The sequence below is a fragment of the Sitophilus oryzae genome, unplaced genomic scaffold, assembly GCF_002938485.1.
Source record: "Sitophilus oryzae breed Bouriz unplaced genomic scaffold, Soryzae_2.0 scaffold_1870_pilon_pilon, whole genome shotgun sequence".
Lineage (NCBI taxonomy): Eukaryota > Metazoa > Arthropoda > Insecta > Coleoptera > Curculionidae > Sitophilus > Sitophilus oryzae.
Genome location: NW_022146580.1, coordinates 1,076,638 through 1,096,064, shown reverse-complemented (window position 1 = coordinate 1,096,064; position 19,427 = coordinate 1,076,638). Strand labels below are relative to the sequence as shown.

The 19,427-nt window shown below is 30.8% G+C and overlaps 1 protein-coding gene across 1 annotated transcript in view; it reads right to left on the bottom strand.

Moving 5' to 3' along the window:
- Positions 1-1,209: 1,209 nt before the first annotated feature.
- The window catches only part of LOC115883371 (CKLF-like MARVEL transmembrane domain-containing protein 4), a 34,278-nt gene continuing 16,060 nt past the window's right edge, over positions 1,210-19,427 (bottom strand). Inside the window, exons 2-4 of the mRNA XM_030901738.1 lie at positions 4,323-4,490; positions 3,849-3,968; positions 1,210-1,994 (exon numbers count right to left, since the gene is read on the bottom strand). Coding sequence (XP_030757598.1) covers positions 1,911-1,994; positions 3,849-3,968; positions 4,323-4,490 — 372 coding nt within the window. The 3' untranslated portion in view covers positions 1,210-1,910. The remainder of the gene's footprint in view (positions 1,995-3,848; positions 3,969-4,322; positions 4,491-19,427) is intronic.

Here is a 19,427-nt window from a genome sequence, read left to right as displayed (position 1 = left end):
GTCCGCTGGACCCCACCACGCCAGTTGGGGGTTAAAGAATATTCTATGTTTTATCTGACCATACTATACATAAATCACCAGCAAAAAGTTTAAAAGAGTCAATAAAAAATATGGAGAAATTCTCTTGGTAATGTGGAGATTTATTGAAAACTGCGTTTTCGCAGATATTTGCAAATATCTGGCACAAGACCAATCCAAACACAACCGTTTTAAAATTAAACCGCTCTAATTTTGAAAAATAATAAAAACCGATTGGCATTCAAACTGACAAATATCTAGGAAAATAAAATTTATTATCTTTATTTTTTATTTGGTCAAAATAAATGGAAGATTAAAATGAATCTGGAACAGATGCTCCTAGATGAGAAAAAAATAAGTGACATATTTTTTTTCTATTTTGAAGTGTGCCCTTACTACTTTGTAATCTTATAAAACAAATGTTTGTGTTTTTTTCTGATATTTTCTTCTAAATGAACACGTGCCTATGTAACAAAATACTGGTAATTGTGGTTAATAGAACATGTGTTATTGTTTAGGTTAAAAAATATTGTTTAATAAATATGGCGAATGCGCCAGGATATCATAGCACTCCCAGAAAATTAAGTAAACATAGAGTTATTTTTTCAAAAGCTTTATTTTTAAAGATATGTATATAGATGGTATAAGTACCTACAATGTAAGGTCTGTTCAATGAGTGAGGAAATTTACCTGTGACTTTAAATGACAGACACACCTATCACTGTCAGGTGTCTGTCAACAATCATAAAAATAATAAAAATATTCGTTTTTTTTTCCAAAAATCTTGGGAAGTAGGTATTTTTAAACTTTTTATTTCGTACTGATTTAGTATAACCTTATTAGTCTGATTCACATGTACGATTTATAGTTAAATTTTTTAATATTCTCCGAAAATTACTAATGTGAATTTGAACCTATTTTAGAAAGTTTATGGAAAAGTCCACACCCTGTACCTTAAATTGATAACAACAAGAATGATTAGTAATAATTCCAATACAAAATAGAGGTACGAAATAAAACAACATAATAAAAAATAAAAATTTAACATTAGATCCTTAACAATAAATAAAAAGAAAGTGATATAAGAATTTTTTATACTCAAAAATATCAAATATAAATTAAAAAGATTCAAGTATTAACTCTCTAATTATATTAGAATATACAAAACAACAAGATAATAATAATTATTGCAAAATATCATCAGAACTGTACAAAAAAAATATAGGTACTTTAGTATTTTTTAATGATTGTATAAATTTGCTATGAAATTTCTATTAATTTGACACTACAGCATAATTCTTTTTAATTAAATATATTATACAGGATGTTCAAAGATATTGGGACACAATATCGAATAGATAAATAATTTAAATTTATCAGAAATGTTTAACAGAGCTTGTAAAAAATAAGGTCACTTTTTATGAATCACCCTGTTTGTGTATATAGTTATACACCTTTTCTTTTAGTAACATCACAAACAAGAGAGTGGAGTACTTATATATTAAAAAAAATAATAATTACATTGAGACATGAGATTCTAATAATATTTTTTGTGAAATAATGTTTTTAAAACAGCCATTTGTGATAATAATAAAACCTTTTGTGTGTCGTTTACAATATAAATATAATTATGTTCCTAAAATATGTTAAACAATAAAATAATAAATATAACAATAATATCCAAGATATGAGAAAGATATTTTTAACTTTATTTTACAACCTATATAAAAATGTCTATATTATTCAACTGAACGTAGTTTGTATCGATAAAATGTTAAAATAAAAAATTATGGAACAACCTTACGAACTAAGTTGCATTAATTCAGTACTATAACAAGATATACAGTGTGTCGCATTTTTAAAAATAATTTAAAGAGAATCAGGTAGAAATTTCAGTTTGTTCTTGTTCCTTTCCATTCGTTGTGTAGAAGGTAGGTGGCAAAGGCGTAGACTAGAGCATTAAAAATACCAAAAACCTAAAAAATAAACAAAAAATTGATAAGTAATAAATTAAAAATCAATTTGAATTTTTCTTTCTTGGATTCACCCTTAAAGCTACCTTTGTACGTGTTTGGAATTTGGAAGTAACTATAATTATGTGAGGGTAAAAGTTACTATTGTGCGACATACACTATCGGACAAAAGTAGAGCAACAAAGCTCATTTTTATTCATGTTTGAATAAAAAAATTATTAGGTTGTGATTTTCGGCTATGTTTACTAACACACTATCCTTACACTAAAAGTAATATTTTACAAAATTTTGGTGTACTTTTAATCAGTTTAAAAATGGTAAATAATAATGATTATAAAAATTGATGAGAATGGGGGCGACAAAAGTAGAGCAATAAATTGTATTCAACAGATTTTATTGTGTCTTATTTCAACAAAAAATATTTAACACATTTAAGAACAATAATAATTGAAAGTAATATATTAGTAATTGATAGAATATCCATTATTACTAATAACTTGCTGACAACGGCGCGGCATTGAAGCAATCAACTTTTGAATGACATTTTCGGGAAGATTTGCCCAAACTTCATTAATTTTATCTATCAAGGATTGTTTATTTGGAAACATTTGGGTACGAATACCACGTTCTACTTCTTCCCAGAGATTTTCAATAGGGTTAGGTCTGGGGATTGCGCTGGCCAGAAAACTCGAACTTCATTTTCCCTAAACCACTATTGAACAACTTGAGAAGAGTGTTTTGGATCGTTGTCCTGTTGGCATTTCCTATTCTGCATAAGGAAGCATAACATTCTGCATGATATCCCTATAAACAAATATCGCTTAAACTTTAACCCTCTGTAGCTACGAAACAAAGCAGAATCAGACCTTTATTGATAAAAAAATAAACTTATTTTTACGTAAGGAAACCCCCCACGAGAGATGGCACATATTTTTTGAAACACCCCGCATATCATCTCTGATACCAACACAATCTGTTTTTAATTTAATTTAACAACTTTGGGCAATGAAAATCCGTGAGTACGCCTCTGTCGAAATATTTCTCGATAGCAAATAGCTTCAATAGCCTAGCCTTAGACCTGTCTATGACGTTTCTTGAATGCATTATTAAACTAAAATGTTTGCTTGAACGTGTTGCAGTTATATTTTATTTTATTTGTTTATAACAAATAATACCAAATTATTAATGTTAGTAAAAAAATGCAATTGGAAAATCATTAAATTAAAATAAAAAAAAATATATATATTAATTGGTTAAAAACTGTACTTATTTATGAGATATATACAGGGTGTTTCGTTTAAAATATTGGAGAAAAATAAATATAACATTTATTTGAGTTTAGTGTGATTATAGTTTCGTAGAAAAAAACAATACTATAAAAGACCATACAATCGAAAAAAACAGCGTCAGAGTTGGCTTGGAAATGAAGATCGCTGTCTTTTTATATGTAAAATTATACGGGGAAAGTCATCAATCATCATTTCCAAGCCAATTCGACGCCTTTTTTCGAGCATACGGTACTTCTACTTAAAAAACGATTGATGAATTTGTGGATATACAATTTTTAGAGACCTTTAAATGTGTAGAATATTTAGTTTAAAAATGGTTGTATTTCAAAATTATCCACCGATACTAGAATCATCTTCCTTCTAAAAAAAATATATTTTTTTAATATTATTTCATTAATTTCTCTACATAATACATATTTTGATCGTTCCTGACAGCAGTTGATAATTTTTTTTATTTTTGAAAATGAAACGTTTTGTTTTGTTGGTTTGACCCCCGAATCTTCGCATTTTTTTTAATTTTCAACAATGAAGAACCCTGTATAATAAATTCTAAGTTATATAAACTTACTCCTGCTGCTATTTGGGCTCCCCTCCTGTAATGACCTGGGTGCAGGGAGGCTGCTACAATTAACTGAAGAATGAAGGCGATGAAGTAACATACTGTACATATTCCGGTGTTTACCAGTTCCTTAAAAATACAAAAAAATATATTTAATAAAGTTTTTCTAAGTAAATAAATAAGAACAGGTCTCTTTTAACCTTCCTGTATATAATTAAGAGTCTGTGATAAAAAAACGGCGTCAAGGACGGCGGAGGAATGACGATCGATGACAATTTTGGCGAGGTCAATCTCTCTAGACGTCATTTACTAGAAATTAAGATGAAACTTGTCACAAATTATCACTAAATAAAAGATAAAGAAGAACACGGGCCAAGTAAATCACGTCTAAGGCTGGACCTCGTCAAAATTATCATCGATTGTCATTCCCCAGCCGTCTTCGACGCCGTTTTTTTTTTGATCAAGCGATAAAACTTTACTTACCGTTAATATCCAGTTTACTGGGAAATTGATTGCTTCTCTGATGCCAAGTAAGTATATGACGATCCAGATGAGAGTACCAATAAAACTAACTACTACGACGAAGAGGAAGAAGTGGGAACCACCATAGTAGGCTGGGGAACCGAGGGACATACAAAAGATACCCAGCACCTGCAAAAAAATATTTATAGTCTATTAATCCAGTAAAATTGTATTGCCGCCGTATAGAGAGTAAAAAAAAATTACGGGCAAGCTTTTTTTTCCAGAGTTTGTCAGCGACTGTCTTCTAAGTGTAAAATAAACAAAATCGGAAATGTATATATATATATATATATATATATATATATATATATATATATATATATATATATATATATATATATATATATATATATATATATATATATATATATATATATATATATATATATATATATATATATATATATATATATATATATATATATATATATATATATATATATATATTAATCGGTTTAAAACGTTCTGTCTTCCAATGCCATCTCTCCATGCCTGTCTGTCTCTCCATGCATCGTCTCCGAGAGATCTTTCCTCCATAAACGTGTCAATCCCTTCCTGCCAACTTCTTCTCGGTCTACCCGGTTTTCTTCTTCCTGCAGGTTTCAGGTTTCCAGTTTATAATTTGCTTTGGGATTCTTATTTCTGCCATTCTTTGGACATGCCCGTACCATATGAGTTGACTGTTCTTTATGTCGTTCACTATCGTATGTATAAGTTCCATAATCTCTCTTATGCGTTCATTAGTTATATGCTCGAGTCTTGATTTGCCTGCTGATCTTCTCCAAAAATCTATCTCTGTAGCTTCCAGCATCTCTTTTTTCAGCAAATTCACCCTAGGAAACTCGTTCAAAATAAGAGTACATATACCTTTGCCTTATGAACTTTTTTTGTAACTTGACTATTTTTGGAGATAGCGCCCAGATCATGAACAAGTGGTGGTAGCTTTAAATGTCTTTTTTTTCAGGAAATTCACAACTGCTATTTGGAAAACGGATTCGTGTTTTATTTGCAAGAAATTATTGAATGTTGCTGAAATTGTGGACGTTCAGAGAAAAGGACCGGCAACTCTTCTAAATGCAAGTGTGGGTAAGAACAATAAAAACCAAAAAAAATTAAAAAATAAAAATTATGAAACTATAGTAAACGCCACGAATGTTTGGGAGTTTGTGATTCATCACTTGATGAAGTTAGAATCGACACGCTCGCTATCATTTTTACATAAAAACGTAAATTTTTGCCGCAGAAATATATGTTTTGACAAGACTTTGACAGTTAAACCAACAAATTACAACAGATTATATATTGATTATTATATGACTTGAAACACCACGGCACTGGAATTAAGTTTTATGTGACCTTGAACAGATTAGTTCACATGGTAGCGACCGATGAATCACTCCCAAACATTCGTGGCGTTTACTATATCCCAATTTATTCATGAACTAGACTCTATCTCCAAAAATAATGAAGCTACAAAAAAAAATCATGGGGAAAAGTTGCTTGTCCATTTATTATGAACAACTTTCATACGGGTCAATTTGCTGTAAAACAAACTTTTTAAAAACAACCCCAAAGGGCTCATGAAACGGCCGCAAAGTCCGGAAATAATAAACTTATAAAAAAATTCATTAGGCGAACTATAAGTTCGCCTAATGAATCACTTGCATCACTCTTCAATATCTAAAGTTTCAACTGTGGATCTAGTATGGATTCCTAGCCATGTGGGTATAAGAGGTAATGAAGATGCTGATAAGATTGCTAAGACTGCGGCAAATGATGGAGATTTTATACCACTTTCATTTTCTATCTCTGAACTTAAATTTCTACATATGCCCACAATAAAAAGTGGTATCCAGGCAGAGTGGGAAGTGACCGGAGATCCAAATAAGCTATATGAATGTAAACCTCAATTCTTTCAAGTTTCTGTAGCTCGGTCACTGTCCAGAAGTGAGGAAGTCATTTGGAATCGGCTCAGGTTGGGTCACTGCTATAACTGCTCTCATTGTGGCAACCAATTAACAGTGTACCACCTCCTAATAGAATGTCCCTCCTTCAATAACTTAAGACAATCATTTGGTCTGAATGGCGATCTGGCTTCCGTTCTTGATGCTAATATCCTATTACATTCTTTGTTCCAATTTATTAGGGCATCGGGTTTGGGTTCATTAATATAGTTTAATTTAACTTTAATTTGATCAATGCCGCTAACTAAATGGCCCAGCAGCTACTTCTTCTTCTTCTTCTTCTTCTTCTACTATTTCCATTGTTGTGTTATTTATTAGAATGTCTTTATGCATTTCACAAATATGTAATGTGTATAATATTCTATATCCAAAATTTTTAATCGTATCTATTGCAAAGTAAAATTGTTTGCAAAAATATTGGATTTACTGGCAAACTTATAGAAGAGAAAGTTATTAGATACGTAGAATAGGCTTATAAAATATAATACAATTTGTTTTTATTTAAATAATTTTTCTTCTTCTTTACATACTTATTCACGTTATATTATTATTTTTTCTTTTGACATGCACACGTAAATGTAAATTTTGAGAAAGTTTTTCTTTATCAGGAAGAAATCTTTGATGCGTACAACCTTTTTGTATTTACCGGTGTATGAGTTGGTACTACCTATTTTACTACAACGACTAGGTTTGGTAAACATACAACAGATATAAGTTCATTGTTCTAATATTTGAAGTAATTCCATTGGCGTAGAACCAATTATTCTAGAGAAAAAACAGCATTTTTAGCCGACCATACCAATAGGTATGGTAGGCTATTAAGATAGGCAAAAAAAGTTTTTTTAATTTCACTCAAAATGCGTTATTTGGGTTATAAATGATCTAAATACCAAATATTTTCATCGTGTCTGTCTGTCTGTCCGTCTGTAACGCGATAACTCAAAAACCGCTAAACCGATTTTAACCAAATTTGGCACAAAAATACTGTGGCACCCGAGAATCTGGCCATTAGTTTTTGGTGGGGGTGGGGGTTAGTAAGGGGTATGGGAGGGGGTTAAAATTTTTAAAAAATCGTAACTCCAAAATTACAGTAGCTAGCGAAACGCGGTTTTCAATTTAAGATTAGGAATAATATTTGCAACAAAATTTGTAATAACATCAAAATCAGTCCAAGTCGCAGTTTTTGAGATAAAAAAAAATTGAAAAAATTCCTTTACTTTAAAACTAAAAGAACTAACTGCCTACCAACCTTTTATTAACATATTTTAGTATGGGCGGCTATACGGAGGTACGTATTTTTACGGCGCCAATTTTCTTAATTAGTATAAAGTTTAGTTTATACAGGGTCTGTCTCTGAAGGAAGTGAAAAAATTTTAACTGCTAGTATAATTATTTGACTAATATTTTCAGATTTAAAAATAAATAAAACTATTTTTAGTACGCCTCTGACATCCAAAATTCCATCGCCGAAAATTTACTTTCGACTGGAGTACCGTTAAAACAAGAAGAAAAAACCATCAACTTTAATTTTGGTCGTACTTACGAATGGGCAACGGTAAAATAATATCGATAGTTTATTTTAAGTCGATAGGCAGATATTGAAGATATATCTTATATATCACATTCAGCTTTACCTACCGTTCTAAAATATGTCTTATTAATTGATTATTTCCCATATAACGCGCAATATCCGCAGGATATTCATAGAATGTCGGAATGTCCCATTAAAAGATCATCTTATAAAGACATCTATAGGATATCCTCCAGACATCCTGAAATCCTGTAGATGTCTCAGACTCAGAATTGAATATCCTATAGATATCTCTGTCCTATATCTAATGTACATCCAGCGGAGATAACCAAACATGCTCATGATAATAAAATATCCTAACAATATCGTCTAGATATTTAGGAAAAATAAATAACGTACTACTTTTTATATTACATAAAATGCAATAAACCATACAGATAGATATATATTACGTCAAGGCAACAAAATATCCTGTTGGTATCTTCTGGAAAATCTGGATATTTATGAGCTTGGCCACTCCCAGTAATACAGAGAATTTAAAACGCCCGCGCAAAAAAATTTCCCACAATCCATCTCGACAGTTGTTTGTTTTTGCATCGTGTATTAGAGATGGGCGGTTATTGGTAAAAAACCGGTTATAGGTTAACCGGAATTATCTTTAAAAAATAATAACTTGACAAAATTAACCGACACAAATTAACCGGTTATTCAAATAACCTAACCTAGCAAAACTAAATATTTAGTTTTCCTATAGGTTTACTTACCTCTACACTCCATATGTCTACTTCAAATTTAGATAATAAACTTAGTTAAATCGTATGATTAAATAGAGATTGTAGCAATGTAAGTATGTATGTATATGTACAAAATGAATTTAAATAAAAATGCTAACCTCACTTTTTTGAGTAGACATGGATATGATATTAAAACTAGTAATTACTTAACGTTCAAATAAACCACACAACTCACAAGTTCTACAATCTACAACCAAGTTATTTTAATCAAATACAAAAGAAAAATAAGGAGACTGAATGAATGAATAATGAAAGAGATTATCTTCATTCATCACTTGAACTTCAATTTTGTATTCTGTCTAAGCTTCAAGAGAGACTTCAAACTACGAATAAAATATATTTACGGTGAAACGTGGGTGAAACTGGGCGAAACCATGGAAAACTTTTGAATAACCGTTGAAAATCCGTTGAAGTCGGTTAAAATTTAAATATAGAATTTAGAGAATCTATTTGAAGTTAGGTTCGTATCACTTGGCTAGCTGATGGCTAGTAGTAGTCTATGGCATTAGTACTTTGTTTTACGGCCTGACCTGTCGGGGCCCTTCGGCCTTGTTTTGATTATTATCATCAGGGTTCGCCTGATGTCTGATTTAATTCTGACATTTGATGTTTGATGTCATACATTTTCGTTTCGGGAGCTGGATCTCCCGCATCTCCCGTTATCGTCGTAATATCAGGAAGATCCGTGCCGTCCGCTTCTTCGAAATTTACGATTCAAACAGCTAATATTTAATTGTAACTTGTTTTAAACAAGTACGATTTTTTAAAAAATAACCGGCTATAGGTTATTGAACGTAATGTAAGGTTATTAGGTTAATTGGTGAAAAAAAAAACTACCTTTAAATAACCGGTTATTTTAGAGTAAAATACCGGTTATTCAAAAACCCGGTTACTTTTGCCCATCTCTATCGTGTATTATTCAGTTCTTTGATTTAGTGAAATTCGAGGTGAATTCGGTCGTTTGTCGATATTGGATGGGCTTAAAAATGACTGAAACTAACAAAACTGGTTGAGTTTGAATTAGTTTTTTCTTATACTGATAGTTCTAGCCTTGTTCTAGCAGAAATTCTATCCTAACCTCAACTAATGTCGAAAAACGACGAACGACTCAGGGTCTCACAATGAAAAATTTGTGACAAAATTATAGGTGAAAATTTGTTGAAAATCGCTTGTTCTTTATCCCTAAACCCATTTTCGTGTTTGATCTATTCAAACAGAAATCCTATTTTGTGTTTAAATTTTGAGTTTCTGGAATGTGTGGTGTTAGAAATTATACCTGTATCCTGTGTGCTAACTTTGATGTAAACTGTTGCTGCTAGACATAAACTACTAGACTCCATAAAGGGTAGTATAATCTGGTATAATACCATACGATCGAAAAAAACGGCGTCAGAGGTGGCTTGGAAATGAAGATTGCTGTTATTTTGTATGTAAAATTATATGGGGAATGTCATCGATCGTAATTTTCAAGCCAATTGAACGCCGTTTTTTTTCGATCGTACAGTATAAATTGAAAGCTCTTAACTCATACAAATAAACTACTAAATTTTGACGCAAAATTCATTGACATAATATGTAGGTATATTTTAGAGCTGTTAATAAAAATATCCAATGAATAACGTCAAAATGTGTGGCTAAATAAAACTAAATCGCGAACGTTTTTACTATAAACTAAGGATGAAGTAAGTATTGTCAAATAACAGTCCGCATATAATGTCCTAAAAATATTCTATAATGCTCCCAACATCATCCTTGTATTATCCTAGAAATATCCCAAATAATCGTAAAAGGCTTGCCTAGGGATGTCTTGAAGATGCCTTTTTTTGTCCCATCTGGATATCCCATAAATATCCTCCTCTGGTTTTTGGATATCCCTAAGATATTTACTATATCCTTGGTGGATATCCTCAATATATATATAGGATTGTGTTGTGTTATATGGGTTATTAACACAGAAACACTAAATAAATATTTGACTGACTAATGAACTACCACCTGTTATTTTTCATCTAGGTACCTCAAAATTGGTATATTAATGGAAAATTAAAGAAATTAACTTGTTCAAATACTGTGTCTTTAGCACTGTCCTTTATCTATCGATATATATTTCGCCATATATCGATATATTAATTAAAGTTTGCCATCCCTAGTCGTACCACGACTTTATAAGTACTATCGCCGTTCATGCAGACACAAATTCAAACGTATGTGTGTACCTAACCTACTGATCTACTGGAAGGCGCGTACTGTTTTTTAACCTGGTCGTACTACAGCTGAGCAAAATATAAATGCATTTAGATTCCTTCACGTAGGGGTTCTTTATTTTTCGTACTTCTTATTCAAACAAAAAATTATAACACGAAATATCATTTATTTCAAAAAGTATTTTTTTTAAGTCAAAAATAAAATTACACCCTGTATATTTAATAAAACATGAAAATGTAACGTTTAAATTTATAATATTATATACAGGGTGGTCCGAACTGTATTCCGGAAACTTCGGCAGAATATTCTGCTGATAAAAATAAGTAAAAAATTCGTATAAATGCATATTGACCATCAAAATCCAAATTTCTCATGTCAAAAACCTCCCAGACACCAATTTTCATCCAAATATTAACGTTACTTCAGAAATTATTGGGAAAAAATCGAAATAAAAATGAAACTTCTACACCCTGTATCTCCGAAACTAAGCATTTTAGGGCATACATTTATACGAACTTTTTTACTTATTTTTATCTGCAGAATATGCTGTCTAAGTTTCCGGAATACAGTTCGGACCACCCTGTATATTATTACATATTTTATTTTTCAGTTTTTTTTTAAATTTATTTTTGTAATTATTCAGATTTTAATTTATCTTAACTGCATTTCTTTATATCAAAGAACAGGAAATACTACAAGCACACTACAAGTTTGTGTGTAGTTATTTGGGTCACATAATTCTTCAAATGAAGTAAATATAAAGGTTAATTATTAGTGTCAGGCTGAGTCCGCCTTATAAACATTAAGGCAATTAAAAAGAACTTATTAATTGTAATTAGGTAATGACGTGCGTTAGACATGAAATACCTGATAATATTTAAATTTACACTTGTTTTTAAGGAAGATTTGCTTTTTAAAAAAGTATGCTCTCTATTAAGGCAAATAATATAAATATAAAAAAATTAACTGTACAGGGTGAGTCAACGATAGAGTAAAGTCCATTATCTCATTTGTTTCGAGGTTTACGAAAAAATATTAAATATAAAAGTTATAGAGATGGTTAAGATACACATTTTAAAATGATTATACAGTATACAGGGTGCTTCAAAAAAGTGTGGCAAATATAACATATGTTTTTTTAAATGCAACACCCTATTTTTTATTTTATTTTTATATTCTGCGTAAAATTCCATTACTTTTTTTTTATATATAATGTTATATACCAAAAATTAATAGTTTTTGTTATATTTAAATTTGTTTAAACAAATGTTAGATTGCAGTGGGTTAAAAAATTGTCAATGATGGCATTTGTTGGACAACTAAAATTTGGTAGGAGAATTTTATAGAGATATAGAAAAAGACCTATGTAAAGATATTTTAGTTAGATGTTACAGGGTGTTCAAAATATATTTAGGAATTTCAACTACTTGAAATTAAGGAATTTCAATTTTTTTAAATGGTACACCCTATATATTATCATTTTTTCTGATAGATTTTACCAAACTCTTCAACTTTTGTTAAGAATTTACCCATATTTTTAATACAATTGCGCTATAACATCATAGTTGCCATGACAAAAAGCAATAATTATCACAATTTCATGTCTGTTAAGCAAGTTAAGAACAAAATTTGAATTTTAGTTTAATTTGTTGTAATAAGTATAAATGGTAGAGATAACAGATTTTCTTGAAATGAATTAGTCAATGTGATTGATATACACGGACGAGCTTAGAAAACCACATTTTTTGGTTCAGTACTATATATTATATAGTACTTTGCTAACTACTATCAGGATAGATGTATATTATCTAGAAAACATCTTCAGTGTGTAATGGGACGGTTTCGCGGCAATAGTAATACTGGCTTTACCAAAGAATTATAAACCAGAATTACTACGAGAAAAAATACTATATGTCGAAGAAAATTCATATATCAGTAGTCTTCAGCAATTAGGTAATCTAATATTATCCTAATCTGTGGCTATTCGCCCCGACAAAAAATCCCAAGTGTCATCTTTCATAATATAGAAATACACCAAGAAATTCACTACTGCGATTTAGTTTATTTGAGTAAAGTTAATTAATTTTAACTAATACCGGCAATTTTACCTAATTATGAAGCTACTTGTTAAAGGTAAGTAATAAATAGTTTTGTTTTGTCATGGTAACTATGATTTTATAGGGTAATTGTATTGAAAATATGGGTAAAAATAGAAAAAATGGGAATAAATCGCAAACTATTAAAAATAGGGATATGACATACTTAATAAAAGTTGAAGAGTTTTGTTAAATCTATCAGAAAAAATGATAATATAATAGGGTGTCCTATTTAAAAAATTTGAGATTTTTTAATTAAGTAGTTGAAATTCATAAATATATTTTGAACACCCTGTATCATTTAACTAAAATATCTTTACATATATCTTTTTTTTTTCATCTCTATAAAACTCTCCTACCAAATTTTGGTACTCCAACTTCAGAAACAATGGCACCACTGACAATTTTTTACCACACTGCATTTAACATTTGTTTAAATAAATTGAAATATTACAAAAACTAATAATTTTAGGTATATAACATTATATATAAAAAGTTATGGAATTTTACGCAGAATCTAAAAATAAAATAAAAAATAGGGTGTTGCATTTAAAAAAACATATGTTATAGCGGCCACACTTTTTTGAAGCACCTTGTATACTCTATAATAAGTTTAAAATGTGTATCTTAACCATCCCTATAACCTTTATATTAAACATTTTTTTGTAAACCTAGATACAATAGAGATAATGGACTTTACTCTATCGTTGACTCACCCTGTACAAAACGAAGTTGTAGAAGAATGTAGACTTTACAGATCTACTGTTCCCACCGTTCTTGAGTTATAACTCATCATATACAGTCTCAGGGCTCAAGTACCAAAGTCCCCATTCTTCCCCACAGAATCTGCATTCATTAAGGACTGAGTAGTTCAAACACTGTGACACTATGATATTGCCTAGTTTGTTCAGCTTGTCCTGCTTGTCTAGGCAATCTTTGACTAAGCTTTTAATGCTGCTTGTCTATCGGATATATGTTAGATAGTTCCTTTCTAAGATAATATAATTCGTTTCGAAGATAATACAGGGTGGACTACTGAAAACTTACAATGGCTATAATTCTTAAACCAAAAAAGATATCAAAAAAATAAAAAATACCGTTTCTATAATATCGAGGAGGAATACATATGACGTATTTTTTGAACCACCCCGACCTACCCCTTAGGCGGCACCCCTACTCCCTTGAAAATCTTAAATGGCAACACCCCACTTGTGCGCCTTTTTGGAAAGCCCATGAAAAATGCTAAACGATGCTCATAAAGTTTTTAGGGTGAAATTGAAAAACTACCCCTTACACGAAAAATTAGGTGGACATTAATGAAAAAAGTGATTTTTTCAGCATAAGTTACAAATTGGGACCCAGCTTAACGAGGCAAATGAGGTATTTTTCAAATAGAATAATGCGGAGGGGCTGCATCTTGCTGAAAGTGTATGAGGTCTTCATTAAGAGTTTCATTTCCTTCCAAATCTCTTTGATTTTCAACCTCATTTACAATGGCTGGCTCTATCAAATTGTTCAGCATTTCCACATAAGCATCACCAGTCAAATTTCCGTCGATGAAAAATGGACCTATAATTTTATCGCCTAATATTCCGCACCAAACATTGAGCTTTTGGGGATGTTGGGTGTGTCCTTCAACAACAATATGCGGATTCTCATTGCTCCAGTATCTGCAGTTCTGCTTATTCACAATTCCGTTTAAAAAAAATGAGCACTCATCGCTAAAACAAATATTTTTAGTAAGTGAAGGTTCCCTTCGAATTTCCTCCGTCGTTAGTTCACAGAACTGAATCCTTCTATCTGGATCGTCGTCGCCAAGTTCCTGCAGAATTTTCATTTTGTAGGGACGGAATTTGTGCATTTTCAATACTCTCCTGACAGATGTTCGAGGTATACCTGTGATTGATGCCAACTGGCGTGTTGATGCTTCTGGATTGACCGATACCTGACCAATAATTTCCATCTGCATTTCTTCATTCATTACCCTGGGTCCTGTCCTTGTTTTATTTTTGACCGACCCAGTTTCTTGAAACTTTAAAATCAAATCTCTAACATAAACGTGACTTACGTTTTTGTCCGGATTTCTCTCATTGAAAGCACGGGGCCGTTCTCAAATAACACATAGTAGCACATAGAGTAGGGGTGCCGTCTAAGGGGTAGGTCGGAGTGGTTCAAAAAATACGTCATATATATTCCCCTTCGATAGCATAGAAACGGTATTTTTTATTTTTTTAATATCTTTTTTGGTTTAAAAATTATAGCCATTGTAAGTTTTCAGTGGCCTACACTGTATAGTATAGCGTAGATTTCTGCCTGACTATTGTTTCGGAGTATTTATAGTATCCGGCCTAAATATTCCTATCCCCGTTATAGTATGGTCTTTTATAGTCTGTCCAACGAGAAGATCCTTGACAGTGATAGTTGTGTCTGTCATTTTAATTTCAAAGTAGTTTATTTTATTTTACAAAGAAATAAGTTGGTACAACTGGAACGCATAGCAGGATATATTTAAAATTTGATTGACAAGATGACAAGTGATTACTTAAAAATATTGTGAAAAAAAACTGTATAAAACTGAAAAAATGTCATTGAGTTATTTTATTTAATAAAAACGGTATGTGTTAATACAAAACAAACAAGAACAAGACACTACATATCAAAAAAATATAAAAAAGAACTATTATTTACTTTCAAGCTTTATGAAACTACCTGCATTTATGATTATATTTATAAATATAACTTATGTACAAATACAAATTTGTAATATTCCACAGGAATAAATAAAACAACATAGGTAAATAAAACAAACTATTTTATTAATAATAACAACTATCAAATTTTATACCTTAAAGGTTGATTAATTAACTTTAATCTTAATTTTTTTAAACCAGTAGATACCTTTTGACATTATTTTTCTGCAGTACTAAAATCCATTATTTACCTATCGTGTGATGTCGATATTTTACAGCTACTCCAGTTTTTAGTATGTGTTTAGTTTGATCCTTCTACTATATACGAGTTGCACTTATCTACGACGAAATGGTATACAAACTTTATCGATGGCAACTTCATTGGTGTATAAGACTTTCTGCCTGGGCAGCGAGTATTAACCATAAACTGTGCTCTGGGTCTACAGTTAATTTTCACTCGATTTTTCCTCCACTTGACTTCAAAACACAAAACACACGTAATAATACGAATGCATCATCTTCCAAAACGCAGGGTATTTAACAAAAGTTGACACAAAATTATAACCTATAATTTGGCATGACTTTGACAAGCGTCAAAAATGACAAAAATCTAAAGGCGAGTTCATACGCATCGGCGTTCGTTTGTCGTTTATCGTTCCGTCAAACCAATAAAATTGAAATACGATCTGTCATTTTTTTAAATAAACCAATAAAACTGGTTAAAAATAACAAGACACGACGCATGACGGATTTATAATTAAACCCATCCATAGATAACTTAAAAATTATTAGAAACTTTTTTTAGTAAAATAAATAGATTGGTATGGGACGTCATCTGCTTTTCTTCTGTCATCGTCTGTCGAAATCAATGACTAAAGAATCCAAGGACAAATAACACCCGACAGCAAATTGTGACGCTGGCATCAAACAGTGCCGTGGCACATATTTTTCTTAACCTAGCTGTTTGAAGCAATATTCTTCAACAAAAGATACAAAACTAGTATCGACGTATAGCACATATCAAGTACATATAGATGTTAATTGAAATTGAAGAATAATTATCGAATTCAATAAGAAAACGCTAAAAAGTTGGAGTGGACTGTTTATTTACCTATGAAACGTAACTCCTGGCTCTTTCTTGTCGCTGTGGCTTTTACACTTGAAAGCTACACAATTCACCATTGTAACAAAGTTTATACAAAGTTCACTACACACAACAAACTATTAAAAATCGCTAAAATTGTCGCTGGTGACTGGATGATGACTCACTGTTTGGCATCAAACGAATGGCGTCTAACGTCACAAATTCTACTACAGCCCGTACAGGGGCGTTACATGTCCTTATATTCTTTAGTCATTGGTCGAAATCTTACCTGAGAAAAAAAACAGAGTATACTTCCTCAGCAAACATTTCAAAACTTAGGTAAGCAAATTATAATTTAAAAAGTCTTTTTTGTTTTCTAGTATACTTTTTTATAAGTACAAATCATCTTGTTTGAAAAATCTATGTCATTGTCTTTTGCAAGGCCGACTTGACACATACTTTGTTTATTCTACCAAAAGAAAATTGAATTTAGCTTATTACTAATGACGTTATAATTAAAAATACATTAAGATGTTACTATTTTCGTGTTAATTGTTGTTCACCACGTGGCGTAACATTTGTTAAGACACTTTCATGCAACATGAAACACATTTTAATAGAAATATTAGTAAAAAGTTGTAAAATGGACACTTCCTTAATTTTTTTACGATAAAGTTTTTTTTGTAATTCGCTGACCTCTATATTTATAATTGTAGTAGTACTAGAGTACTATTTTTACACTAAAAACCGCTGGACTGTGTCCAATGAAAATGTAAAAATAATGCGGAGGAGGATATAAAGATTTTTCAGTCTCAAACGTGATTATTTAATGTTTGGTTAGAATTAAAGACAAAAATATTTTTTTTAAACATTATAATTATTTTTCTTGTAGAATTTATATTTCTGCTTTGTTACTGTCATTTTTATTTAACCTTTTTTTCTTGTAATTTATTTTAAATAACTTTTGAGTAATATCTTTTCGTGTATTTTAAAGATTAATATATTTTGTTCTAGCAGGCCGATATTTTGATGATTTTTTAAACAATTTGTAGCTAAATTATTCGACTTTTTGGTATATCTTTTTATACGAGGAAAAACAAATGTTGATATTTTGGTGAAACTTCGAAACACCCTGTGGAATATGTTAGGACAACAATGAATATAAAAATCATTTTATCATTTAGGTACATCCTTTCTCGATAGTTTGTTTTTTGGTTCATATCTTTTTATACGAGGAAAAACAAATGTTGATATTTTGGTGAAACTTCGAAACACCCTGTGGAATATGTTAGGACAACAATGAATATAAAAATCATTTTATCATTTAGGTACATCCTTTCTCGATAGTTTGTTTTTTGGTTCATCCCAATAGCTTTATTTTTGTTGGAGATATTCTCTTTTGAAGAAGATACTAATATTTTTTAGTGATTTTTACATTAAAACCATACCTTTGCTTTTGGTTTTGTTACTGTTTTTTTGATGTCACTATCATTAAAAGGTCATATTATTATTGTTTATTGGTAGTTACTCTAGAAGAGATGGTTTTAAGTCCAAAAGTGGATCTCTAACATCATCAAAAACAAAATAGCTTATACAACTTGATTTGAACTTGATTTTATGGAAAGCACTGTTCATTAAAATGCTGTATCCTATGTTATAGCGCTTGTTTCTCTCTACAATTTTCTGTCTCACAGTGTACCGTTTGTGTCCAGGAAGAGTTCATAGTTTTAGAGTTGTCGATTTTCGAAAGAAATCAGTACATGCATATTATTTCGTATATTTTTCATTTTATTGATTTTATGGAAAGCACTGTTCATTAAAATGTTGTATCCTATATTATAGGGCTTGTTTCTCTCTACAATTTTCTGTCTCACAGTGTACCGTTTGTGTCCAGGAAGAGTTCACAGTTTCAGAGTTGTCGATTTTCGAAAGAAATCAGTACATGCATATTATTTCGTATATTTTTCATTTTTTTTGATTTTATGGAAAGCACTGTTCATTAAAATGTTGTATCCTCTGTTATAGGGCTTGTTTCTCTCTACAATTTTCTGTCTCACAATGTACCGTTTGTGTCCAGGAAGAGTTCACAGTTTCAGAGATGTCGATTTTCCAAAGAAATCAGTACATGCATATTATTTCGTATATTTTTCATTTTATTGATTTTATGGAAAGCACTGTTCATTAAAATGTTGTATCCTATGTTATAGGGCTTGTTTCTCTACAATTTCCTGTTTCACAATGTACCGTTTGTATCCGGGAAGGGATCATAGTTTCATAGTTGTCGATTTTCGAAAGAAATCAGTACATGTATATAATTTCGTATATTTTTCATTTTATTGATTTTATGGAAAGCACTGTTCATTAAAATGTTGTATCCTATGGTATAGGGCTTGTTTCTCTCTTCAATTTCCTGTTTCACAATGTACCATTTGTATCCGAGAAGGGATCATACTTTCATAGTTGTCGATTTTCGAAAGAAATCAGTACATGTATATTATTTCGTATATTTTTCATTTTATTGATTTTATGGAAAACCCTTTTCATTAAAATGTTGTATCCTATGTTATAGGGCTTGTTTCTCTCTACAATTTCCTGTTTCACAATGTACCGTTTGTGTCCGGGAAGGGATCATAGTTTCATAGTGGTCGATTTTCGAAAGAAATCAGTACATGTATATTATTTCGTATATTTTTCATTTTATT